Raw genomic sequence first — 27216 nt, 5'->3', positions numbered from 1 at the left:
GAAGGAAGGCTTCTTATAGTATCTATTACTAGTAATTTGAACCAATTCAGAGGTCTTTTAAGAAACAGAGTTTCTGATTACCATTCCAGATGCAAAGATCAATACAATTAATGCTTTATTCATGCCAGTGGGTACTGAGAAGCAGTCAATTGGATGGAAATGCAGTATTAGTTTGGTTTTCAGTGATGGATCGGTGCTTTAAAGTACAACTTTCTAGCTTCAATAACATTTCTATAGACTTGGCTTCTTTATAGTCACAGAGGAATTTGACAATAATATTCTTTCTCCCTTTCTCCATTTAATATGTTTAGAGAACCTTAACCTCTTTTGGCAGAAATTATGAAAATCTGTGCCCAGTATTTTAATGGATATGAGCACTCTGTCTCTACAGATATGAAACCATCTTGTTTTTCTCCACAGTGTCTAAACGCCTATTTCAAATATTGAATACTATGAATATTCTACAACCCATTCTAACTGTAAAATTTATTACTGCAGGCCATGTCCTTTTTAGTCAGGTACCAAATATCAGGTATCATATGGACATTTACCCAAAAAAGGCTTTTCTCATGTAGCAAGCTTCTCAGCTGAAGCCATAATTCTCTATTTCTGACTTGACATGCATTTCCATGGCAACTAATTGTGAGGTTGCTGATGAATGGAATTATTTACTTTCCCCTTACATAACACTGTTCCTCAAAATATTTTAAAGTGCTATAGAAATCACATTATTCCCATTTTACAGATGGAGACCCAGACCAAGAAAAATTAAAGGGACTCTTCTGAGGTCATATAGTACATTAGTAGGAAAAATGAGAATAGGACCCAGTTCTTCTGACTTCTAATCCCTTGTTGCTCCAACTATAATTTAACACCAGGTTACTTAATGAGACTACATCCTTCTCTCTGTTTCATGTCAAAGTGATTCTAAGGTAATCCAGTAAAACTCAAATGAATTGTGATAGGGAGGTTGAGTAGGAAGTAAGCAGATCCAGTCTATTTTTAATAGTGAATATATGAGAAAAGGATACAATTTTTCACCCATTTAACATCTTCTGTTCTAGCTTGGGCTGCGAATCAGGATGATCAGGAAAAGGTGCACAATTTGTTTTCATGTTAGCCTTTGACTGGTCTCGAACACATCACCTGGACTCACTCGCAGAGGCTTAGTCCCAGAATGGCCAAGAGTCTAAGCAACATCTCCTTCCTCCCTGCTTTATACGGTTTCATCATGATAAAACGTCACAATCATCCAATAACCTACCATTAGAGACACCACCTATACTATATACTATCCTACCTCTTCTTCATTTACTTTTGTTTCCATCAATAATATTTATTGGGCACCCATTATGTGCAGAGCGCTTAGGAGAGTTCAGTATAATAGTTATGATCCCTGTTGTTGAGGAGCTTACAGTTTAGTGGGGAGACAGACAGTAAAGCAACACTGCCGTCTGTCTGGTGTCTGTGTCTGTGACGGCAATGTTGTCGTCCATGTCTACTGTCTGGAGAAGGAGGGACTTTTGAGCTGGGGGAACATCACAAGTAAGGGGATGGAGGCAGGCGAATCTCAAGTGAAGGAAAACTAGAATACTGCCTTGTTAGGAACAAAGACAGCAAGTCGGAAAATAGCAGAAGAGGAGAGCAGACGGTAAGGTGGGGCCAGATGGTAGGCAGCCTTGAAGTCATTTGTGCAGAGATTTTGTTTGAGACAGAGATCCAGGGAGCCTGTGAAGAAAGAAAGGAGAGATGTGGCCCGAGCAATCCTTCAGGAAAATGATCCATGCAGCAGCATGTAGTGTAGACTAGAAGGGGAAGAGCCTGGAAAATGGGAGATCAGCGAGGAGGCTAATGCAGTAATCTACACAGGGCAAGACCAGAGTTTGTACCAGCGTGGTAGAGGTCTGGGAGGAGACTAAGGGGTGGATCTGGAAAATGTTGAGCAGACAAACGAGCAGAATTTGGCAAAGACAATTCTTCACTATAAACAATAGTGAAGAATCGAGGATGACACCAAGCATGTGGGATTCTGGGCTGGGGAGAGTGGTGGTGAGATGGGAAAGTCAAGCAGAAGGAGTGGGCTTATGGGGAAAGAAAAGGGATTCAGTTTTTTAAATATTAAGTTGTGGGTGCCTATAGGACAACCGAGTAGAAATGTGCTAGAAGGACATGGAGATGCAGGATTGCAGGTCAGGTGAGGGATGACGGCTAGGGACACAGGGATGATAGCTGGAGCCATGTGAGCAGATGAGCTCCCCCAGAGGGTGGGTGTAAAGTGAGAATAATAATAATAATAATGTTGGTATTTGTTAAGCGCTTACTGTGCGCAGAGCACTGTTCTAAGCGCTGAGGTAGACAAAGGGGAATCAGGTTGTCCCACGTGGGACTCACAGTCTTAATCCCCATTTTGCAGATGAGGTAACTGAGGCACAGAGAAGTTAAGTGACTTGCCCACAGTCACACAGCTGACAAGTGGCAGAGCTGGGATTCAAACTCATGACCTCTGACTCCAAAGCCCGTGCTCTTTCCACTGAGCCATGCTGCTTCTCGACAGAGGACTTAGAACAAAAGCTGGGGGATGATCGCAATAATAGGATAAGAGCCATAGGAGGAACCATTGAACAAAACTGCTAAGGAGCAATCAGAGACATAAGAGAACAAGGATATCATCAGCAAAATTGAGGCCTGACAGTTACTTTGAGGAGAAGAGAGTGATTCATGAAATCAAAAGCAGCAGCCAGATCAAGGAGAATCAGGATGCAGTATAGTCCTTTGGACATCACTCTAGAGGTCATTACTGAACTTGGAGAAACAGGTATCCGTGGGGTTAAAGGGTAGAAAGCCAGACTACTGAGAGCCTAGAAGAGAACTGGTGGAGGGGAAATTATGGCAGTGGGAAAAAAATGGTCCTTTTTAAGAGTTTGGATAGGGATGGTAGGAGGGAGATAGGGTGATATGTGGGGTTGAGAGAAGTCTTTTTTAAAATGAGGGAGACTTGCCTTTTTGTCTGATGATCCTGTATCAATCCCAGTGCTTAGCACAGTGCTTGGACACACTAAGCGCTAAAAAACCCAAAAACAACCCTATTCTTCTGAGTGCGCTCCACAGAAAACACTCAATAAATTCCTTTAATTAACTGAATGATTGAAGGCAAAAGGGAAGGTGCCTTAGTGAGCACAGAGTGCTGCGGTCATAGTTTGGGGGTGAGATATAAACCTGGGGAAAATAGGAATTAATTGGGGTAGGCCTACTGGAACTTTCATGATTGCAGAAGGGTTTGGGAGAGCAGATTTGGAGGGGGAAGGCGTAGACAGAGGCGAGAATGAAGCGCAGTGAGTAGGTTAGCTTGAGAGAAATGAAAAGTGCAAGCTAAAGCAGAGTAATCAATCGCATTTATTGAGCACTTACTGTCTGCAGACCACTGTACTAAGCACTTGGGAGAGTACAATACAACAATAAAACAGAGTTGGGAGGCACATTCCCAGCCCACAGTGAACTTACAGTCTAGTAGGAAAAGAAGACGGATAAGCAGGTGATTGAAAACTTTAAAGCCAGTGGTCAGGAGTTTTGGCTTTTTGTGAAGAGGAATGGGCATCTCAAGGTCTTTGGGGAGTCGGGAGACATGTGAAGAACCAGACTTAGGAAAAATGATCTGGGCAGCAGAGTGTAGCAAGGCTTAGTGAGGGGAGAGATTATAGGTATGGAGATCAATGAGGAGGCTCCTGCAGCAGTCAAGCCAGGACTGGAAAAGTCCAGCAGAGTGGCCATTTGAACAAAGAGGAAGGAGTGGATCTGGGAAATGTGGTGGCAGAAAAACTGACCGGATTTAGTGACCAACTACATGGAGGGGTTGAAAGAGAGGGAGGAATCAAAGATAATGCCAAGGCTATGGGCTTCAAAGTCAAGGGGGATGGTGGTAGTGTCGATTGTGATGGGAAAGATGCACAGAGGAGAGGATATGGAAGGGAAGATGAGGAGTTCAATTTTGGACATATTGAGCTGGAGCTGTTGGCAGCACACCAAGTAGCAATATGTCCTGGAGACAGGGAGGAATGTGAAATTGTAGAGAAAGTGAGAAGGCAGGGTTAGTGAGCTAGATTTGGGCGTCATCTGCATACAGGTTTTAATAGTTTTAATTTTAACTTGGCCACACTTGGAACACCAAGACTGAACCTGATGGAAGATAGCTAGATATTCTAGGAAACAGCATGGCCTAGTGGAATGAGCACAGCCTGGGAGTCAGAGGACCTGAGTTCTAATCTAAGTCTGCCACTTACCAGCTGAGTGACTCTGGGCAAATAATTTGACTTCTCTGTGCCTCAGTTTCCTCATTTGTAAAATAGGGGTTCAATACCTGTTCTCCCTCATACTTAGACTGTGCGTTCCATGTGGGACGGGGACTGTTTCCCCCCTAACTATCCTGTATCTACTCCATCACTTAGTACAGTTTTTAGCACTTAGTAAGAATTTAACAAACAGCATGATTTTTATTATTAGTTCCCATAATCAACAAGCACCAGCTTTGGACTCTGAGATCCATATTGGACTCTATTATTTATGACTGTTATTAAGCATTTATAATGACATATCCAGTAATAATACTGCTAGAAATTTATGCTTTACTGTCACTGGGACATTCTTTTCATGAAAAACAGGAGGATGCTAGCCAAGGTCTCTATGCTGCTGTTATATATCAAAACACCCACAAGATTACTTGAAGGCCATTTTGCTGCCGATAAAATACTTAAATAACTCTCCACAAAAGTAAATCTGAAAAATTATTTCAAAAACTGGTTTGTAAAGTGATGGTACCAACTAGTCTGCATGGTCTATATGCTACTTTGTCTTTCACCTAGTGAAATCAAAATTTCATTTGATTCCTTTCTATTCCAACTGTTGGGTAAATCCAACGTCCCCACGTCCTCTAAAGAGTACAATGCGATTCGAAAGGATCTAAAAATATCATAGGTTTACCTAGGATCACTTGTAATTGAACCATCTACCCTTCTAAGTGTCAAAATGTGATTCCCAATTTTTTAAGATCTGACAGCTGCAGCTAAACTTGCCAGGCTTCCTCTTCGGTTGGAGAACTTTTTTAAATTTCCCAATCTCGGCAAACAATGTAGCCCTAGTAACTACTGCAGTTGGGCATCCAACAAATTGCTCACCCTGTATTGTGGCTGGTAAAAACTCCCTGGCTGAGCAAATGTTTGAACTAGCTGCGACTGGGAGGCAGTGGAGCTCCTTGTTATGATTAAACGAGAAACAATACACTCGCCCCTTCAAACATAAGCCAGGATTGACCTTTCAGGGGATGAAGTGCTAAGACAACCTTAACTTCAGGTTCGGGTGCTGCTATGAAAGAGTCCAGATAGAAAAGACATTCATTCATTTGAGTGCCAGATCCCATGAGTCCAAGCTATAAACAGCAGAGCTAAGAAATGAGGAGGCTTTGATAACAAATGATTAAAAGAATGTCAGAGACATAGAGGGGCCAATTGGTAAAGTTCCACAGATAGAACACTGGACCAAGAGATTGGGATTCTAGTCCTAGCTCTGTCTTTGAATTGTGAATTTTGGGTCACCGAACTTGGCCCAAATCACCAACTTAGGAAAAGTGATTTAACATTTTATGCCTCAGTCTTCATCTAAAAATGACAATAATAGTACTAGTCAATAGAAGGACCATGACGATAAATCAGATTTACACACTGTAATAAGCTTCTCAATAAACAGATGATATACAAATGAAAATATTTTCTATATTAAATGTAATCCACACCATTAGAATGAAAAACATGATTAGGGTATAAGACTGAAACAACATGAAAGTTATGAAAATATGAACATAAACATTTTAGAAAACACTAAATCAGAGCATTGGAATAGCATGCTTCTCCACTCCTTGCAATCAATCTGGAAGCTGCCCTTTTTAGTGAGGCTACAATCATAAAACTTTCCAATGACCTCCTTCTGGTAAAACCAAATTGGCTTTATTTTATCCTAATCCTCATCTCCTGAACTACCTTTATGACCATAGCTTCCTACAAACGCTTACCCTCATTCCAGCCCAAACCTCATTTACTATTCCACTATCTCCATCTGGATGATGTCAGCACTATAAACTCAAGAAGCTCAGCTTCCTCCAAACCCTCTCTTCTTCCTTATTTTCCAATAAGTGCTAACATACCACCATCCTCTCTGATGCAGAAGCTCACATTCTTGGTGTCACCTTTGTCATTTACCTTTAACATTCAGTATTTCTAATTTCTGCAGATTTTTTTTTTTTAATGGTGTTTAAGTGCTTACTAGGTACCAGGCACTGTACAAGCTAATCAGATCGGACACAAGTCTGCATTCCACATGGGGCTCACAGCTTTAATCCCCATTTTACAGTTGAGAGAACTGAGGCTCAGAGAAGTTAAGTGACTTGCCAAGGATCCCACAGGCAGAGCCAGGATTAGAACCCAGGTCATTCATTCAATCGTATTTACCGAGCACTTACTCTGTGCAGAGCACTGTACTAATAAGCACTTGGGAGAGTACAAAACGACAACAATGAGGTTACAGTCTAAGGAGGGGGAGACAGGCAATAATATAAATAAATGGCAGATATGTACATAAGTGCTATGAGGCTGGGATGGGGGAAGAACTGGAAGGAGCCAGTTAGGGTGATGCAGAAGGGAGTGTGAAAAGAGGAAAGAGCGGCTTAATCAGAGAAGGCCTCTTGGAAGAGATGTGCCTCCAATAAGGCTTTGACAGGGGGACGGAGGGAGGAAGATTCCTTCTAACTCCCAGGCCTATGCTCTATCCACTTGGCCATGCTGATTCTTATAATGATAATAATAATGATGTTGTTTATTAAGGGCTTACTGCATCAAGCACTGGGGTAGATCCAAGTTAATCAGGCTGGACAAAACACCTGTCCCACATGGGGTTCACATTCTAAGTAGGGAGGGAGGAGATTCTCTTCTTATTGACCCTTTCCACTCCACTTTACTGTTACCACTCTTGTTCTAAGCGTTCATCCCTCCCTGGCTAGACTCATCTAAGTTTCCTTACTAGTTTCTTCACCTCAAGTCACTCCCTTCTTCAGCCTATCCTATCTACAGCTGCATGGATTATCTTTTAAAAACACCCATGGCAACATACTTCCCTGCTGAAAAGTCACCGTGGATGGCACGACCATCCTTCCCGTCTCTCAGGCCCACAATCTCGGTGTCATCCTTGACTCGTCTCTCTCGTTCACCCCACACATCCTATCCGTTACCGAGACCTGCCGGTTTCACCTTTACAATATCGCCAAGATCCGCCCTTTCCTCTCCACCCAAACGGCTACCTTACTGCTACGGGCTCTCGTTATATCCCGGCTAGACTACTGTGTCAGCCTTCTCTCTGATCTCCCTTCCTCCTCTCTCGCCCCGCTCCAGTCTATTCTTCACTCCGCTGCCCGGCTCATCTTCCTGCAGAAACGATCTGGGCATGTCACTCCCCTTCTTAAACAACTCCAGTGGTTGCCTATCAACCTCCGCTCCAAACAAAAACTCCTCACTCTAGGCTTCAAGGCTCTCCATCACCTTGCCCCTTCCTACCTCTCCTCCCTTCTCTCTTTCTACCGCCCACTCCGCACGCTCCGCTCCTCCGCCGCCCACCTCCTCACCGTCCCTCGGTCTCGCCTATCCCGCCGTCAACCCCTGGGCCACGTCCTCCCGCGGTCCTGGAACGCCCTCCCTCCTCACCTCCGCCAAACTGATTCTCTTCCCCTCTTCAAAACCCTACTTAAAACTCACCTCCTCCAAGAGGCGTTCCCAGACTGAGCTCCTCTTCTCCCTCTACCACCCCCCCTTCACCTCTCCGCAGCTTAACCCTCTTTTCCCCCCATTTCCCTCTGCTCCTCCTCCTCTCCCTTCCCATCCCCTCAGCACTGTACTCGTCTGCTCAACTGTATATATTTATTACCCTATTTATTTTGTTAATGAAATGTACATCGCCTCAATTCTATTTAGTTGCCATTGTTTTTACGAGATGTTCTTCCCCTTGACTCTATTTATTGCCACTGTTCTTGTCTGTCCGTCTCCCCCGATTAGACCGTAAGCCCGTCAAACGGCAGGGACTGTCTCTATGTGTTGCCGACTTGTTCATTCCAAGCGCTTAGTACAGTGCTCTGCACATAGTAAGCGCTCAACAAATACTATTGAATGAATGAATGAATGAATGAATGATGAGAAGTCAAAGTGATATTGAGAATGGGCTAATGCCTTGTGGATCTTCATGTTAACTGAAATTCTTAATTACATTCAAGAGCCTTGACATTGAAGCACAACGTTATTTGTTCTGGACTTCTCCAGTTTACCTAGAAGGCATTTTAACCTGGAAAAATAAAGCAACCTAAATCCAGTTAACATAAAGTCTTGAGAGAACAAATCAAAACCTTTTGAACAGGTGAATCTACATTACCATCAACTTTCAAACACTTTAAAAAAGTTACACAGTAACCTATTTAAATCACTTTATCAGTCAAATACTGGCCTTGGGGGAAGAGTACTCCGCCCAGAATAGGAAGAAGAATCTATTGTTATATTCAGAGCCAAATTGCCTCTACCCACTGTGACAAGCCAGAACCTCTGATGGCAGGACTTCAGGGGGTATAAGTTTCAGGAGGCTGGTCCTTCAGGGACTTTTAATATCCTATCTAATATCACTCTGGGATGGGGTTAGAGGAAAAAAATTCATTTCATAGCCTCTATGGGACTAGTGGAAAGAGCATGGGTCTGGGAGTCAGAGAACCTGGATTTTAATCCCAGCTCTGTCACATGCCTGCTAGGTGACCTTTGTCACTTGATTTTTCTATACCTCAGTTTCCTCCCACCTACTCGGTGATAACCATGTGGAACAGGGATTGGATCCAATCTGATTATTTTGTATCTACCTCAGTGCTTAGTACAGTCCTTGGCACAAAGTAAGCACTTAACCAATACCATGATTATTACTATTATTATAATCTAGAAGAATAGACAGACACATATAAATTTCAGATAGGCACAAGTAAAAGAGCACATAGCATATGTACACAGATATTACAGGGGTTGAACTGAAGCACTTAGGTTGGTGTGGAAGGACTGAAGTGGCAGTTAGGGGATATAATGTGGAGAGATTAGGAATTTATCGAGGGAAGCTCTCCTGGAAGAGATGTAATTTCAGAAGGGCTTGAAGATGCTGGGGGAGGAGTGGGGAGGGGGGAACTGTTGTCCGGCAGATAACAAGGCTGGGAGGGAGATCCAGGCCGGGGGCAGGTCATGAGCAGGAGGTTGGCAGGAGAGAGATGAGAATGAGGCACTTGAGGGGGTTAGTTTGAGAGGATAGAGTGTTAATAAAGAGACAGAGAGCTCATGGAGTGCTTTAAAGCCAATGGTCAGAAGTTTCTGATTGATGCTAATAGGAACGGACAACCACTGGAGGTTTTTGAAGAATGGGGAGCCGTATGTAGAGGGAGACTTTAGAAAAATCATCCGGACAGGAGTATGAGATACAGACTGGAGAGCCAATGGAGGCAGGGAGATCAGTGAGGAGGCTGATGCGGTAGCCTAGCCAGGATATTTTAATTGCCTGAAGGATACTTATATGGTATTTGTGGAGAGGAAAGGGTGGATCCTGGAAATGTTGTGAAGGAAGAACTAACAATAGACCTGTAGACTGTAAGCTCGTTGTGGGCAAGGAATGTGTCTGCTAACTCTGTTGTACTGTACTCTACCAAGTGTTTAGTACTTGGCTTTGTGCATAGTAAGAGCTCAATAAATACCACTGATTGAATGTAGAGCTACAGAGTGAATATGGGTGAAAAGAGAGGGAGGAATCAGAGAAAACGCCAACAGCATGAGCTTGACAGACAGCAAGAACAGTGGTGTGATGTGAAAAGTTACAAGGAGAAAAGGATTTAGGAGGGAAGATGAGTAGCTCAGTTTTGGACACATTGGGCTTAAAGTGCCAGCATGTTTTCCATGCAGCAATGTTTTGGAAGCAGCAGGGAATGGGAGATTGTAGAGAAGGACAGAGGTCAGGATTAGTGAGGTATATTTGGGAGGTATGGCCATAGAGTTAATGATAAAAATTATAATAATCACGGTATTTGTTAAGCACTTAATACTTGCCAAGCGCTTTACTAAGCGCTGGGGTGGATACAAGGAAATCAGGTTGGACAAAGTCTCTGTCCCGCATGGGGCTCACAGTCTTAACCCCCATTTTGCAGATTAGGTAACTGAGGCACAGAGAATTGAAATGACTTGTCCAAGGTCAAACAACAGACAAGTGGCAGAGCTGGAATTAGAATCCATGATGTTCTGACTCCCAGGCCCGTGCTCTATCCACTGTGCCATGCCATGGCAGTGGATGAGTTCCCCAAAATAGTGAGTATAAATTGAAAAGAAGGGGTCTCAGAATAGAGCGTGGAGGGGCACCCACAGTTTGGGGTGGGAGGCAGAGAAAGAGCCAGCAAAATAGGCTGAAAAGGATTAGTTAGAGACGTAGGATGTAACTAGTAGAGAACTGTCACAGAACATGACCCAGGACCCATGTCATGGTTATGGGTTCTAATCCCGGCTCTGTCACTTGTCTGCTGTGTGACCTTGGGGAAGTCACTTCACTTCTCTGGGCCTCAGTTACCTCACCTAGAAAATGGGGATTAAGTCTGTGAGCCCTACATGGGACAACCTGACTCTCTTGTATCTACCCCAGTCCTTGGCATATAGTAAGCACTTAACAAATACTATAATAATTATTAGTAATAATTAACTCAACTGTATACATTTTCGTTACCCTATTTATTTTGTTAGTGAATTGTACATCGCCTTGATTCTATTTAGTTGCCATTGTTTTTACGAGATGTTCTTCCCCTTGACTCTATTTATCGCCATTGTTCTTGTCTGTCCGTCTCCCCCGATTAGACTGTAAGCCCGTCAAACGGCAGGGACTGTCTCTATCTGTTGCCGACTTGTTCATCCCAAGCGCTTAGTACACTGCTCTGCACATAGTAAGCGCTCAATAAATACTATTGAATAATAATAATTAACTGTCACAGAGACTAAGATTAGGTAGTGTTTCCGGAGAAGGGAGTGGCCGGTGTCAAAGGCAGAGGTCAAGGAATATCAGGTCAAAGCAGAATCTGTTAGGTTTGGAAATTTGATGGGCTTTCCTTTGTTCTCTTTCTCCCCTTCTCCTCACCATGTCCTCTCTACCTCCAGGCCTCTTCTCATTATCTCTCATTTCTCCCACTCTTTTCATCTGCTTCTCCCTCACTCCCCACATGCCCCACTCCTCCTTTCCACCCTACTCTCAAAATTGAGGTATTTGTTATGCACCTGCTTTAGGCCAGGCACTGTACTAAGCACTGGGATAGATGATCGAGTTGAACACAGTCCTTATCCCAGGTGGGCTCACGGCCTAATTAGCAGGGAGAACGGGTATTGAATCCCCATTTTACAGATGAGGAAACAGAAAAGTTAAACAGGAATAGAGAAGTTAAGTGACTTACCCAAGGTCACACAGCAGGCAAATGACAGAGCCTGGATTAGAATCCAAGTCCTCTAACTCCCAAATCCATGCTCCTTCCCCTGGGCCCATTATTCCGTCTCCCTGTTTCCCCTCTCCTTTCTTCCTTTCTCCTATCCTTCTCCTCCCCTGTTCTCTTTCCAAAAGGAAGTTGAGAGGCTAAGCTGGCTCCTAGCACCGTTTTGGGTTGTATCTCACAAATGGAGACGCAAAGACTCATCCAGCCAGTGACTTGGAAGAAAAAGGTCAGATCCTGCCTCCCTTCTTGCTCGTGGTAGTTCCCCACCCCACAAACTAAATAATCAGTCAATCAATCAGTGGCATTTATCAAGTGCTTACTGTATACTGAGCACTGTCCTCTTGATCTAAACCGGATGACTACAGATACAATGAGTGCAATTCTCAGTCACTGAAAATAATCAGCATACTCTCAAATGTTTCACATAGGTCTCTGAAAAAGACTGTAAATAATATTGGCCCAGCACTAAGTGCTAGGAAAATTTAGTATATACCCATTGATTCCTGCCTTAACTCTGCCCTCTCCTCCGCCAGGCAAAGCTTCTTCTCCTCCCTCATCGACACCCATGCCCGTCACCCCCGCCAATTGTTCCGGACCTTTAACTCTCTCCTTAGGCCCCCTGTTCCTCCCCCTCCCCCATCTCTCACTCCCAATGATATGGCCACCTATTTCCTCACGAAAATCAACACGATCAGGTCTGAGCTCCCCAAAGTCACCCTTCCGCCTCTCCCCTCCTCCCCACCAACCCCCTCCCCTACTTTCCCATCCTTCCCTGCAGTATCCTCAGAGGAGATCTCCTCCCTCCTCGCAAGTGCCACCCCCTCCACCTGCGCCTCGGACCCCATTCCCTCTCACCTTCTTAAAACCATCGCCCCTGCCCTCCTCCCTTCCTTAACTTCTATTTTTAACCACTCAATCTCCAAGGGCTCCTTCCCCTCTGCCTTCAAACATGCCCACGTCTCCCCCATCCTAAAAAAACCCGCTCTCGACCCCACTTCCCCCTCCAGTTATCGCCCTATCTCCCTACTACCCTTCCTTTCCAAAATCCTAGAATGAGTCGTCTACAATCGATGCTTAGAATTCCTTAACTCCCATTCTCTCCTAGACCCCCTCCAATCTGGCTTCCGTCCCCTCCACTCTACCGAGACTGCTCTCTCTAAGGTCACCCATGACCTCCTTCTTGCCAGATCCAATGGCTCCTACTCCATTCTAATCCTCCTTGACCTCTCTGCTGCCTTTGACACTGTCGACCATCCCCTCCTCCTCCATACCTTATCTCACCTTGGCTTCACGGACTCTGTCCTCTCCCGGTTCTCCTCTTACCTCTCTGGCCGGTCATTCTCGGTCTCCTTCGCTGAAGCCTCCTCCCCCTCCCATCCTTTAACTGTTGGAGTTCCTCAAGGGTCAGTTCTTGGCCCTCTTCTGTTCTCCATTTACACTCACTCCCTCGGTGAACTCATTCGCTCTCACGGCTTTGACTACCATCTCTACGCAGATGACACGCAGATCTACATCTCTGCCCTGTCCTCTCCCCCTCCCTTCAGGCTCGCATCTCCTCCTGCCTCCGGGACGTCTCCACCTGGATGTCGGCCCGCCACCTAAAACTCAACATGAGCAAGACTGAGCTCCTCATCTTCCCTCCCAAGCCCGGTCCTCTCCCAGACTTCTCTATCACCGTGGATGGCACGACCATCCTTCCCGTCTCTCAGGCCCGCGATCTCGGTGTCATCCTTGACTCGTCTCTCTTGTTCACCCCACACATCCTATCCGTTACCAAGACCTGCCGGTTTCACCTCTACAATATCGCCAAGATCCGCCCTTTCCTCTCCACCCAGACGGCTACCTTACTGTTACGGACTCTCGTTATATCCCGGCTAGACTACTGTGTCGGCCTTCTCTCTGACCTCCCTTCCTCCTCTCTCGCCCCGCTCCAGTCTATTCTTCACTCCGCTGCCCGGCTCATCTTCCTGCAGAAACGATCTGGGCATGTCACTCCCCTTCTTAAACGACTCCAGTGGTTGCCTATCAACCTCTGCTCCAAACAAAAACTCCTCACTCTAGGCTTCAAGGCTCTCCATCACCTTGCCCCTTCCTACCTCTCCTCCCTTCTCTCTTTCTACCACCCACCCCGCACGCTCCGCTCCTCTGCCGCCCACCTCCTCACTGTCCCTCAGTCTCGCCTATCCCGCCGTCGACCCCTGGGTCACGTCCTCCCGCGGTCCCGGAACGCCCTCCCTCCTCACCTCCGCCAAACTGATTCTCTTTCCCTCTTCAAAACCCTACTTAAAACTCACCTCCTCCAAGAGGCGTTCCCAGACTGAGCTCCTCTTCTCCCTCTGCCATCCCCCCTTTACCTCTCCGCAGCTTAACCCTCTTTTTCCCCTTTTCCCTCTGCTCCTCCACCTCTCCCTTCCCATCCCCACAGCACTGTACTCGTCCGCTCAACTGTATATATTTTCGTTACCCTATTTATTTTGTTAGTGAATTGTACATCGTCTTGATTCTATTTAGTTGCCATTGTTTTTACGAGATGTTCTTCCCCTTGACTCTATTTATTGCCATTGTTCTTGTCCGTCCGTCTCCCCCGATTAGACTGTAAGCCCATCAAACGGCAGGGACTGTCTCTATCTGTTGCCGACTTGTTCATCCCAAGCGCTTAGTACACTGCTCTGCACATAGTAAGCGCTCAATAAATACTATTGAATGAATGAATGAATTGATAACCAATAAAAATAAACATGGATAAAGACAAATTGGCAGACTCAAATTTGCCTTTCAACAAATAAATTTTGCCTTCATTCTGCAGTTATATGGTTTCTACTGCTAAGATACTTCAAGGTACCCATATAGATGCTAAGATTTTACCCAAATATCTGAATTTAATTATTTATTAATACCATTTACTTTTGCTTCACCTTTTTGCACATAAACTTGTAATTTAAATAAAAATGTTGAGTAATCCCTTCTTAATTTTAGGGTAGGAAATGTAAAGAAAATTATTTGGAAATTATAATGTGTCAGGAAAACCTTCCATCTTTGCATGAAAATATTTTCTTTTTCAGTTACCCTAGGCAATATAAACTATACATAATTTTCTATAATAAAATTAACATTAATATTTAGACAAATAAGAGCATAATAGTTTTAATAATAATAAGTACATATTACATTTACTCATTTAAATTTACCTCGTCCCCTTTCAATACTTCAGTGCCATCAAATTGACGTGTCTGATTTGCCTTTTCAGATAGCTCCCTCTCCAAATTGGACAATTTTTCTTTTGCTTCCTGAAGCTCTTCTGCTTTGGCTTCTTTTTTACGAGAAATTATAGAGGCCTGCAAATTTAAATGTTCATTCAAAATGAATCCAGTAAAATCCACATACAGACTGTAAGCCCGTCGATAGGCAGGGATTGTCTCCAGCTATTGCCCAATTGTACATTCCAAGAGCTTAGTACAATGCTCTGCACATAGTAAGTACTCAATAAATACTATTGAATGAATGAATGAATATCCAGGAAAAAATAGGACATAATTCTAAAATTAAAATCTTGTTAAAATGACATTCAGATTATAAGGGAAAAACATCCAAAGTCCAGCAAAAATAAAGCAAAATTTACATGAGCTTTTACATTTTGAGTTTTCTCCAAATGGCTTTGCTGGTCAGGTGAGTTACAGGGCAGGCATATTTTTTGAAAGAATCTTTACAGTGGAAATTGAACTGCATGAAACCTAATCTTTCACATTAAGCCAACATTTACAAGGCTCAATCCAGGCAGATGTGAATAATGTTTTTTCAGCCAGGAACCACTAGTCCTGCCCCTCAAACCATTCTAAGAACTCTGATATTCACACAGTTGTCTACTTGACAGATAAGTTGGGCCTGAACTCAGAAGACCTGAAGACAATCCAGAGCCCAAGGGGACTCCCAGTGGGATAGGAAGAACAGCAAATCATCACCAATACCCCCAGGGTAACTAGTACCAATTAAAATGACTTCCAGGATAATCAGGTTCACACTAGGATGCTATCCCATGGCCAAAAAAGGCTGCTCATTTGACCTCAAATTCATAGTATTAGTCAGTCAACCACTGGCATTTACTGAGCTCTTATTATCTTTAGAGCAGTGTACTAAGCTCTTGGGAGAAAAGAATACAGCAGAATTAGCAGACATGTTCCCTGCCCATAATGAGCTTACATGACAATAATAGTATTTTAAGGCTTGTCTCTATCTCTTGATGAATTGTACTTCCCAAGTGCTTAGTACAGTGCTCTGCACACAGTAAGTGCTCAATAAATAAAATTGAATTAATGAATGAATTTGTTACGACTTATTATACGCCAAACTCTGCACTAAATACTATGGTATATACAAGGTAATCAACTGCATGATTTTCAGCCAACTCTGAGTAAATTATAATTTCAAATTAGGGTTACAATTTTTGAAGAATGCTGGTTTCTGCCTTACTTCAGTGACAGGATCATTCCTCAGTATAAAATGATCTAAATGGCCAAATCTATATTCTTGGATTTTTTTAATGGTATTTGTTAAACGCTTACTATGTGCCAGGCACTGTACTAAGTGCTGGGGTAGAAACAAGCAAATCAAGTTGGACATAGTCCATGTCTCACGTGGAGCTCACAGTCTCAAACCTCAATTTACAGATGAGGTAATTTAGGCACAGAAAATTTAAGTGACTCGCCCAAGGTCACACAACAGACAAGAGGCGGAGCTGTGATTAGAACCCAGGTCCTTTATCTGATCCCTTTACATCTACCCCAATGCTTCGCTCATAATAAGTGCTTATTAAATACCAGAATTATAATTAATTCTTTCAGAAAACATACATTTTATTTGGTGTTTTTTTTGAAACATTTAAAAGCAAAAATCAGTTATGATGATTTTTGGAAACCACTTCCACAAAACTTGGCATTAGACATGAATTTTTGTGGGCCTTCCCCATATCTTCAAATATCTTTCACTGGAAAGATACAAATAGTGCTTTGAACAAATTTACCTGCATTACCTGCCCTCATGTAAAAGTTTTTTAAAATATTTGTATGAGTCCATAATGTTTCATTTGACAGTGAAGTATAGTAATGTATAGTATAACAACTTGGCTCCCATTTTCTCTTTTCCCACTCCCTTCTGCGTCACCCTAATTTGCTCCCTTTATTTACCTCTCCCTCAGCCCCACAACCCTTATGTACATATCTGTCATTTATTTATTTATATAAATGTCTGTCTCCCCTTCTAGACTTTGAGCTCATTGTCGGCAGGGATTGTGTTTTCCAAGTGCTTAGTACAGTGTTCTGCATATAGTAAGCACTCAATAAGTACAATTGATTGATACAGTCATGACCTTTAACATGAAACAGATGCCATAATAAGTCAAAAGGATGCTTTTATTTTAGAGAATCAGAGTTTGTATTTAAGACTGAGTTAATACATTGAACTGGTTCCAACTATCGTTTGCTTAATGGGTGACTTTCTTCGAAACTGTAATGCCTCCCTATTTCATTGTTGTGGTTAAAATAAATATAATTTTAACACCAACTTCATCATTATTTATATATCCCATCTAACAACTTCAAAACTTAAAAAGGTATGCCTTTTATTAATTCAATTTTATAAACACTTTTACCTTTAAGCTTTATGAAAAATGTAATGAAACTTTATATCCATAGATGTAATCAGGGCAAAAATTCTACTGTTTTATTTGGAAGACGCTGTGGAAACTAGGCATCATCAGATGATAGATTATAATAGTAGATTATGTTTCATATTGAACACCCATTTTGTATTTTTTTGGTTCTGATCTATAATCTGGAGATTAAGACTGACAAAAGAAGGACTGTTCTTTGCTTCCTCCTCCCTTTAAAACTGTACATAACACATTCCAAAATTCAGCAATGGTAGGCTTGCAGGCTAGGTACAATAGACCATTGTTCTTCTTACCTGTTGTCGGTAGAGTGAAAGTTTCCCTTCAATTGGCTCATTTCTCATCATTTTCTTTTCAATCAGATGATTAATCTGTGTGTTGACATCATTTATCTGAAAAAGTCAGGAAGTGCAGCAAATGAATACCCTAACTTTCTGGGTTCAGCCAGGACAAACCAATCTTTGACAGCCCTATTGTGTGTGATTCAGTTAGAGGAATTCTTCCCTTACAGACAATACTAGTACTGTATGATGCTAGGGAAAATATCCCCTAGGAGGTGCTATCTCTTTTATAAAATTGGGTATAGTTGAGATTTCTCTCTCTCCCCCCCTCCCCCAACAATGGGATTTATGAAGTGTTTACTGTGAGTAGAACACTGCACTAAGCACTTGGGAGACTACAATCCACCAGAGTTGGTAGACACGTTCCCCGCCCACAATGGGTTTGCGGTCAATCTCTCTCTCTTCACCCCCTCCTCCAAGACTGGCCTCCACTTTGTATTCCAAGGATAAATATAAAGGCTAGGACTGTTAACTCCCCTGCCCTAGTCTAGCTACAATAGAGTGATATATAGTAAGGATAAATAATATCTCCAAATTTTATCGTGAAGTTTCATTTGATGATTATTATGGTATTTATTAATCACTTATTGTCTCAAGCCCTGTGTTAAGAGCTGGAGTAGGTACAAGGTTGTCAAATCATACATGCTTTCTGTCCCACAATGGGGGAATATTGTATTGTGCTTTTTTCAGGCAATAATTCTAAACAAGGTAACCTTATTGTAATGAGATATGAAACAATCCCTTAAAAATGAATTTGCAGTTTATAAAATTCATTTAAATTGTTTATAAAGGGAGCTGATGGGCTGGATCTGTTTATCTGCGCCAGGGATTGGTACATTTACAATCTATTTGATTTATAAAAAATAATCCTTCCTGGCTTAAAGTGGTTTTAGCTATCAGAATGCAAATTAAATGATCTCCAAAGGGAACTTGGTGGTGGGAGGGGCAGAGGAGAGAGGACAGCTCTACGATTTTCCCTACTGCTGCTGCAAGTACCACAGTTCTCTAGACTCTAAGCTCATTGTGGGCAGGGACTTTGTCTGTTCTACTGTACTCTCCCAAGTGCTTAGTACAGTGCTCCGCATACAGTAAGCGCTCAATAAACACGACTGACTCCACTGATGGCAGTCCTTACAACTTTAGTCCTAGTGGCAGTGGTGGTACTATGAAATCGGAAGAAAGAATGAGAAAAGTGGCCTCCATCTCACTGCTGTTTCCTTGCTTTGGCCACTAGCCCTGATCTGCTCGGGAGCTGCTGTTGCCACTAGACCCTCCAGCTTGGCTTAGTGGCAAGAGCACAGACTTGGGAATCAGAGGTCATGGGTTCGAATCCCGGCCCCCGCCACTTGTCAGCTGCATGACTTTGGGCAAGTCACAGAGAAACAGTGTGGCTCAGTGGAAAGAGCCTGGGCTTGGGAGTCAGAGGTCATGGGTTCGAATCCCGGCTCTGCCACTTGTCAGCTGTGTGACCATGGGCAAGTCACTTAACTTCTCTATGCCTCGGTTACCTCATCTGTAAAATTGGGATTCAGACTGTGAGTCTCATGTATAACAACCTGATTACCCTGTATCTACCCCAGCACTTAGAACAGTGCTCTGCACATAGTAAGCGCTTAACAAATACCAACATTATTACTTAATTTCTCTGGGCCTCAGTTACCTCATCTGTAAAATGGGGATGAAGACTGTGAGTCCCGCCTGGGACAACTTGACTACCTTGTATCTACCCCAATGCTGAGAAGCAGCATGGCTTAGTGGAAAGAGCCCGGCCTTGGGAGTCAGAGGCCGTGGGTTCTAATCCCAGCTCCACCACTTGTCAGCTGTGTGACTTTGGGTAAGTCACTTAACTTCTCTGGGCCTCAGTTACCTTATCTGTAAAATGGGGATTAAAATTGTGAGCCCCATATGGGGCAACCTGATTACCCCAGCGCTTAGAACCGTGCTTGGCACACAGTAAGTGCTTAACAAATACTATCACCATCATCAAAGAGCTGCTGAGGGGAAAGGATGAAAAAGCTTGAAATGCAGCCTGTCAATCAAGCTTCCTGAGAGGATTCCAAAATAACATTAATTGTGGTAGTAAGTGCTAACTATGGGACAAGTCCTGTACTAAGCCCTGGGTACACATAAGATCATCATGTCAAACAGGTCACACGGTTCCTATCCCATATGGGTCTAACAATCTAAAGGGAAGAAAGAACAGATAAGGAAGCTGAGGTCTAGAGAAGTTAACAGACTTGCCTAAGGTCATACAGCTCCAATATTGTAGTTTGTAGCTGTAAAATCATCTCTCTTTCTGCAAGACACAGTCCCCACTAATATTAGACTTGCTTAGGGTGAATTCCGCCAAAAAAACTGAGTTTATATGATCAAATTATTTTTAAATATATATCTACCCCAGGTAAACCCAGGCCAGGTGCATTACCAATTTGGATAACTTGGGGCAAAATGGCAATTCTGGATTAACCTATTTGGATTATCATTATTGTTCTATAAACTTTCTGGATAAACGTTTGACTTTGAGCAATGGTACTCAGGGATGGAAGTAGGCCAGAACCATCAGAATATCACACTAGTAAAATGATAAGTGCCCGTGAGCCTGTTCTAGTATGAATTATTTTAGAGTGGGTGGGGGGGATTTCTTCTACTGGCACCGATCTTACTGGTCCAGGAACTCCAGGCCAGTGAAGGGGGCTAGACTGCCTTTTGACATAGTTATGGTGCCGAGGAGTAGATATGACCCCAACATGGCACCATCCCCCATCCAAAGCGATAGTGCAGGGCCCAAACTGCAGTGTGCCTGCCAGCACTGCAGTTAGCTGGCATGGCTCTTGATAGAGCACGGTGGCTGGGGTGGGGGTCAGGGAAAAGCCAGCCCACACTCCGGCTGCTCCACAGCTGTTTTGGCTGGCAAGAAGCAGTTTCTGGCCCAGCCCAGAGGCCTGAGGGGTTCCCCTAAACCTCGACAACCTTTTCCTTGCCCACCCATCTCCCTCTGCCACCTTCTGGCACAGGTCCCATCAGAACAGACAGGCATTTAAATGCCTCACCCCTGTGCCAGCTTTCAGCTATTGTCCATTTTTACTTTCATCCCTGATGATATTAACTTATAAAACATGTGGACTCCTAGTTCAACAGCTCCCTTACAAATCCTTATAACATGAGCGAATACATTTTTGTGGCCAGGCATCGCTAGTGCTAGTGGGACAGTATGTAGCATGGCTTAATGGATAGAGCATAGGCTAGGGAGTCAGGGAACCTGGGTTCTAATCCTGGCTCTGCCATATGCCTGCTGTTTGACCTCGGGCAAGTCACTCTGCTTCTCTGTGGCTTAGTTACTCCATCTGCAGAATGGGGATTCAATACCAGTTCTCCTTTGTATTTAGATTGTGAGGCCTGTGTCTTCTCTAGAGCTTAGAACAATGCTTGACACATAGTAAGTGCTTAGCAAATACCACAATTACTATCATTATTATTATCTAGAATTATTTCACATATTCAAACTTTGCTAAAGCAGGGCTGGTTCTTGAGTTTTTCAATGGCTTTCAGGCTTGGGCTGAACTTTGGTCAATGATGGCCCAAGTCAGGTTGGGCTGGGCTCAGGGGGGGCTGGGACAGGGATCCCTCAAAATCCATCAGTGTCGTCGGCAAGCTGCAGGGGTAAACGAACCCTCCTCCACGCCCGTGGCTATATTATTTCATCCCTTACGATGCAGAGAAAATACAGTTGGGAGATCTGAGGGCCCTGGAGAGCAACTAATGTGTCAATTAGCTTTGCTAATGCATGTTATTTTAAATTGCTTCATGATTACTGCAACAGAGATTTAACATCTACTGAGATATTTAAATAAAACAAATCAGGACTACTTATAAAGTCAAAAATTAAGATCAATACTATCCCAAACCCTCTTCATTCTGGACTGGCTCAATGAATGATGTTGTAGGAGGGAAGTGGGGGTGTTTCCACTTGAAGACTAAATTTGGGGAGGAAAAAATAATAATTATGGTATTTGTTAAGCTCTTACTATACATCAGGCACTGTACTAAGTGCTGGGTTGGAGACAAGCAAATAGAGTTGGACACAGTCGGTGTTCCATGTGGGAGAAACAGTCTCAATCCCTATTTTACAGATGAGGTAACTGAGGCGCAGAGAAGTTAAGTGACTTGCCCAAGGTCACAGAGCAGACAAGTGGTGGAGCCAGGATTAGAACTCATGACCTTCTGACTCCCGGCCTGTGCTCTATCCACTATGCCATGCTGCTTCTCCAGGGAAATACCTTGTTCATAAAGCCTAGGAACACAAAGGTTGGGCTTGTATCTTTAGCAATAGAAAGGTTTCCACAAATATTGCCTACCCACCCTGGCTGATGCCTAGTATTAGCAAGGGATGGTAGATGACTCAACCTAGCTCCATTACTGGAAAAGACAATTCAAGTGCATGTTGTATTGTCATTGGGATTTTTTTATGGTATTTGTTAAGCTGGGGTAGAAACAAGCTAATCAGGTTGAACACAGTCCATGTCAACATATGGGACTCACAGTATTAATCCCCACTTTACAGACGAGGTAACTGAGGCACAGAGAAGTTAAGTGATTTGCTCCTGGTCAAACGGCATGACCATTCTGACTCCCAGGTCTGTGCTCTATCCAGTAGGCCACGCTGCTTCACAATGTGGGCTTCCCTCAGCAGGGGCAATTCTTCTGTATGATAAGTGTGATTGAGAAATCAAATCCCACATGAGCCATTTCAGCTGCATTCAGTGCTTAGAACAGTACTTGGCACATAGTAAGTGCTTAACAGATACCATCATTATGATTATTATTATACCCATTAGGAAACTTTATCACCAGTGTGTCATCTGCCACTAGAAATATGCATATTTATGCAAGTATTTATGTATACATCTCTTTCTCTCTCTCTCTATATATATATAGGGAATTCACTGATGAGCTTCCAATTAAAATCCCTTGCAAATATTTAAATTTCCAATTTATTCTTTTCATTGCAAAGGAGAGTTGAAAAAACAAAAATAATCACAAAAGAGGATATTGCTTATTTGCCACTGAAGAATTCCTATTTCTTGACCATTTGTGTTTGATCCTTAAAGAGCATATAAAACATCTAGACCAGATTGGATTTGTGGTTCAGGTCTCTGAAGGATCATAACTACTTGGCCTAGTGGATAAAACACAGGTCTGGGATTCAGAGGACTGGGTTCTAATCCCGGCTCCACCACTTGTCTGGTGTGTGACCTTGGGCAAGATATTTAACTTCTCTGGGCCTCAGTTACTCATCTGTAAAATGGGGATTGTGTCCAACCTGATTAGCTTATATCTACCCCAGCTCTTAGTACAGTTTATGGCACCCAGTAAACACTTAACAAATACTACTTTTAAAAAATGTATTAGCCTTGAAAACAAAATTGCTATAATACTGCAAGACTAAGGAAAACTTATCAAGTAAGATCTGAACAGACACATTATTTTGGCATTCCAAATAATCGCACAATACACTACCTTTGACAATACCTAGGCTTATATGAAGATCTCTAGTCATATGGCTTGAGGCTTACCCAGATTAAACCCCAATTTTCCTCTACTCCCTCTCCCTTCTGCATCACCTACACACTTGAATCTGTACCCTTGATGCACCTGATATTTAACTCACCCTCAGCCTATACATATCCATAATTTATTTTATAGCAATTAATTCATTCATTCAACAGCATTTACTGAGCGCTTATGATGTGCAGAGCACTGTACTAAGCAATTTGGCAACAGACAGAGACCATCCCTGCCCAAAGACGGGCTTACAGTCTAATTGGGGGAGAGAGAAGGACAAAAACAAGACAACATAATTATGATAAATAGAATCAAGGGGATGTACACGTCATTAACAAAATAAATAGGGTAATAAAAATATATACAAATGAGCACAGTGCTGAGGGAAGGGGAAGGGAGAGGGGGAGGAGCAGAGGGAAAGGGGGCTTAGCTGAGGGGAAGTGAAGGGGGGAAGGGGGAGGGAGCAGAGGGCGGAGGGGGAGCAGAGAGGGAGCAGAGGAAGCAGAGGGAAAAGGGGAAGCTCAGTCTGTCTTGCCTTAATGCCTGTCTTGCCCTCTAAACTGTAAGTCTCTTTTGGGCATGGAATGCATTTACCAACTCTGTTGTATTGAAATCAATCGATCGTATTTACTCAGTGCTTATTTTGTGGGCGAATACAATATAACAGAGTTGGCAGACACGTTCCCTGCTCCCAGTGAGTTTATAGTCTAAAGAGGGAGACAGATATTAATAGAAATAAATTACAGATATGTACATTGTGCTGTGGGGGTGGGGGGAAGGGTGAATAAAGGGTGCAAATTCAAGTGCAAGGGTGATGCAGAAGGGAGTACAATCTCCCAAATGCTTAGTACAGCGCTCTACACACAGTAAGTACTTATTACTAATAACAACAGCAGCAATAATGATAATAATAATAATAATATTTGTTAAGCATTTACTATGTGTCAAGCACTGTTCCAAGTCCTCGGGTAGATATAAACTATTCAAGTTGGACACAGTCACTGTCCCACATGGGGTTCACAGTCTTAATCCCCATGTTACTGATGAAGTAACTGAGGCACAGAAAAATTAAGTGACTTGACCAAGGTCACAGAGCAGCCAAGTGGCAGAGCTGAGATTAGAACCCAGGTCTTTCTGACTTCCAGGCCTGTGCTCTATCTACAGACCACACTGCTTCTCAATGTGGAACTGTGTCCCACCTGATCATATTGTATCTACCACACAGTTTAGTACAATGGCACATAGTAACATGATTATCATTATTATAAGAAAATAAAATTACCTGCTCAGTTTGGGGATCAATTTGCTATGTTTCTGGTAACATGAGAATCTGGGCAGAGTAAAAAAGTGCTTCACATCTTACAGTTGCTATAAAGAAACAAGGAACTTAAAAGCATAATGAGTAACCATATACCTAATCTCAGGGAAAATGTAGGGAAAATAGTCTTAAGGAAGAGCAGAGGAAGTTAACTCTTGTAACATACCTTGGTCTCAAGTTCAATGATATCAGAATGGCCCATAGCTGGTTCTGCAACCACTTTTTGCAAGAGATCAACTTCTTTTTTCTTTGTCTCTAGCTCCTTGGGAAATTTTTCAGAAACCATATATGTATTAAATTTTATCTCCTCTTCCAATCTCTTCAATAGGCCTTTAGGTAAATTAATAAATTGGTGTTTAGATTAAAAGTGTAGCAATTAGCGATGCTTATCTTAAAGTAACAAATTAAACAAGTAATTTGGAAGCTGAAGTTTAAAAATCAAAATTGAATTATTTAAAACTCCTGTTTTTAAAAAATTAAAGGGAAAAAATCCTTAATGTTTCTATTTTACAAAAATATCCCTACTGCCATTTTGCATAAGAATTGAAGGTACTTTAAAATTTTAATATCCAAAATAAACTTGGGGTTCATTTTTGGACTATCTTACTCTTCAAGACATTCAAAATAAATGGTTCCTCCTACAAGTATCGGTGGGCATCCATTCTCACATTACAAAAATCAAAGGTTTAAGTTAATTGTCTATATCCCATCACCTTTGCCAATAAAATGAAAAATTTTATTTTTCCACTGTATCAAAGAGCAAGAAACCAGAGTACCTCTCTTCACTTTTTGGCATAAACAATTTAAATTTATACCAGGAGAGAAAAGTACAGCAAAATTAGAAAAACTACAAAGGGAATGCATTATAAAGGTACCTATTGTGAGTTCTTATGCTTCAAGTCTGGAGTCTAAAGTCTATCAACAATAACACAAAGGCTCATCCTTGTAAAAAAAAAAAAATACCAGAAACTGAAACTCATGTTATTTTGGCCTAACACAAACCTATACTAAAAATGTTTAACTTGACTAAACTGAGACATGCATAATAAAGATGAAGAATGAAGTTAAAATATAAACCGGTGGTCCACATATATCCAGTAACTGTTTTTCTGCCCCATATAAATATCTTTCAATCCCTTACTTCACTTTCTTTATTTCTAAACATTCACTACTAACAATCTGATTTTGTAACTTTTTGACTAGGTTAAAATATGTTATCATTAATTACGTACTGATTAAAAAATTTAATTTGAATGTCTTTAAAAAACCCATCCTATTCATAGTAAAAAGATGAAGTATTCACAATTAGTAAATGCCATAAATATAAAAAAGATTATAATATGCTTTCATATAAACATTTAAGAAAAAAATACTGCTTAAAATATTATCCTAGTTAAAGACTGTACTCAAAAACGGCTGAGTGAGGGGAAAGGCATAAGCAATTTGGTGCAAAGCAGTTCCCAGACATCCTCTCCATAATGGTTAAAGTGATAGAAAACGTGTGAAGCTTGATCGGTCAGTATTTATTGAGCAACCACTAACTGCAGAGCACTTAACTTACAAATACAGTATTGGTATTATAGAGAATATTCACTTTGGTAAGGTCCACTGCCATATGAATTTCCCTCATAACCACAGTTTCAAAAGAAACAGACACTTCTCAACACTGTTTAGACTCCCCTATTGGTCAATAAGAGCACCAAATTTTAAGAAAATAGCAAATTTTGTGACTACTGGCTCATCACTGCTTTGTTCCCCAATTTGGCTCAACTGCACAGCCACTTCGATTGCACTTATACACTGGAAAATACACTTAAATTTGAGACATGTAGACCACACCTTTTTTTCCCCTCTTCATTGATATTTAAGTGCTTACTATGTGCCAGGCACTGTTCTAAGAGCTGGAATAGATACAAGCTAATCAGGTTGAAGAGTCCATGTCCCTCACAGGGCTCAAAGTCATAATCCCCATTTTACAGAAAAGGGAACTGAGGCTCAGGGAAGATAAATGACTTGCCCAGGGTCACAAAAGCAGTCGAATATCAAGAGCCCGAATAGAATCCAGGACCTCTGACTCCCAGGCCCATGCTCTTTCCACGAGGCCATGCTGCTTCTTCCAACATTCCAAATGTCTCCTTCCACCCCCAACCAGCAGCCCTGATCAAATTTCAGCTCCTCCTTTCTCCCCAAACAATGACTTGGTTACATGATTCTAAAACACGATAGTATCTACTAACCCTAGTTGGTTTACTAGTTTTAAATGGTTCCCTAGGTATAGGTAGATTGCTTTTCATTTATGTTAGTAGGCTCTCTAACATGCCCTAAATTAATTTTCTATTTCTGACTCCTAGTCACAGAAAATAGCATTTGGAAATTTCTACTTACTTTCTGGTTTTGCATCTGCTGCAGCATGACGCATATTTTTCAGTTGGTTCTGTACTCTTTGTAGTCTCTGCACTGCATGAAATAGCTTTAGAATACAATTAGGTTCATTACTAGGGATATTCCTTTGAAATGTAGAATTCATGTAATCAAAAAATGAAAAATACATGCTCCACATGATCCTCAAAAAATGCCAAAAGCACAAATAACAAGCATTTTGGAGATTATATATTAACATCAAAATATAGCAGTTTCTTTTAAAGTAAAAGAACACTGAAGAATTCTTCAAAGCCATTTTCCCACATTAATTTTCTGGATTCGGCATTTATAGAAGAATACCTGCTACTGAAATAGGCTTATCTAACTGTGATTCTCTCTTTAAGGCACA

The 27216-nt window shown here is 42.1% G+C and overlaps 1 protein-coding gene across 3 annotated transcripts in view; it reads right to left on the bottom strand.

Moving 5' to 3' along the window:
• Nucleotides 1–27216, bottom strand: part of IFT81 (intraflagellar transport 81) — a 130087-nt gene that overhangs the window by 87836 nt on the left and 15035 nt on the right. For all 3 annotated transcript variants that reach the window (XR_005659553.1, XM_039910436.1, XM_029058800.2), the window contains exons 8-11: nt 26832–26916; nt 24613–24776; nt 17522–17617; nt 14752–14898 (exon numbers count right to left, since the gene is read on the bottom strand). Coding sequence is in view for 2 of the 3 variants with exons in the window: in XM_039910436.1 (XP_039766370.1) it covers nt 14752–14898; nt 17522–17617; nt 24613–24776; nt 26832–26916 (492 nt within the window). In the remaining variant the exon portion in view is untranslated. The remainder of the gene's footprint in view (nt 1–14751; nt 14899–17521; nt 17618–24612; nt 24777–26831; nt 26917–27216) is intronic.

Source organism: Ornithorhynchus anatinus, chromosome 2 (assembly GCF_004115215.2).
Source record: "Ornithorhynchus anatinus isolate Pmale09 chromosome 2, mOrnAna1.pri.v4, whole genome shotgun sequence".
Lineage (NCBI taxonomy): Eukaryota > Metazoa > Chordata > Mammalia > Monotremata > Ornithorhynchidae > Ornithorhynchus > Ornithorhynchus anatinus.
This window is presented reverse-complemented; position numbering and strand designations above follow the sequence as displayed.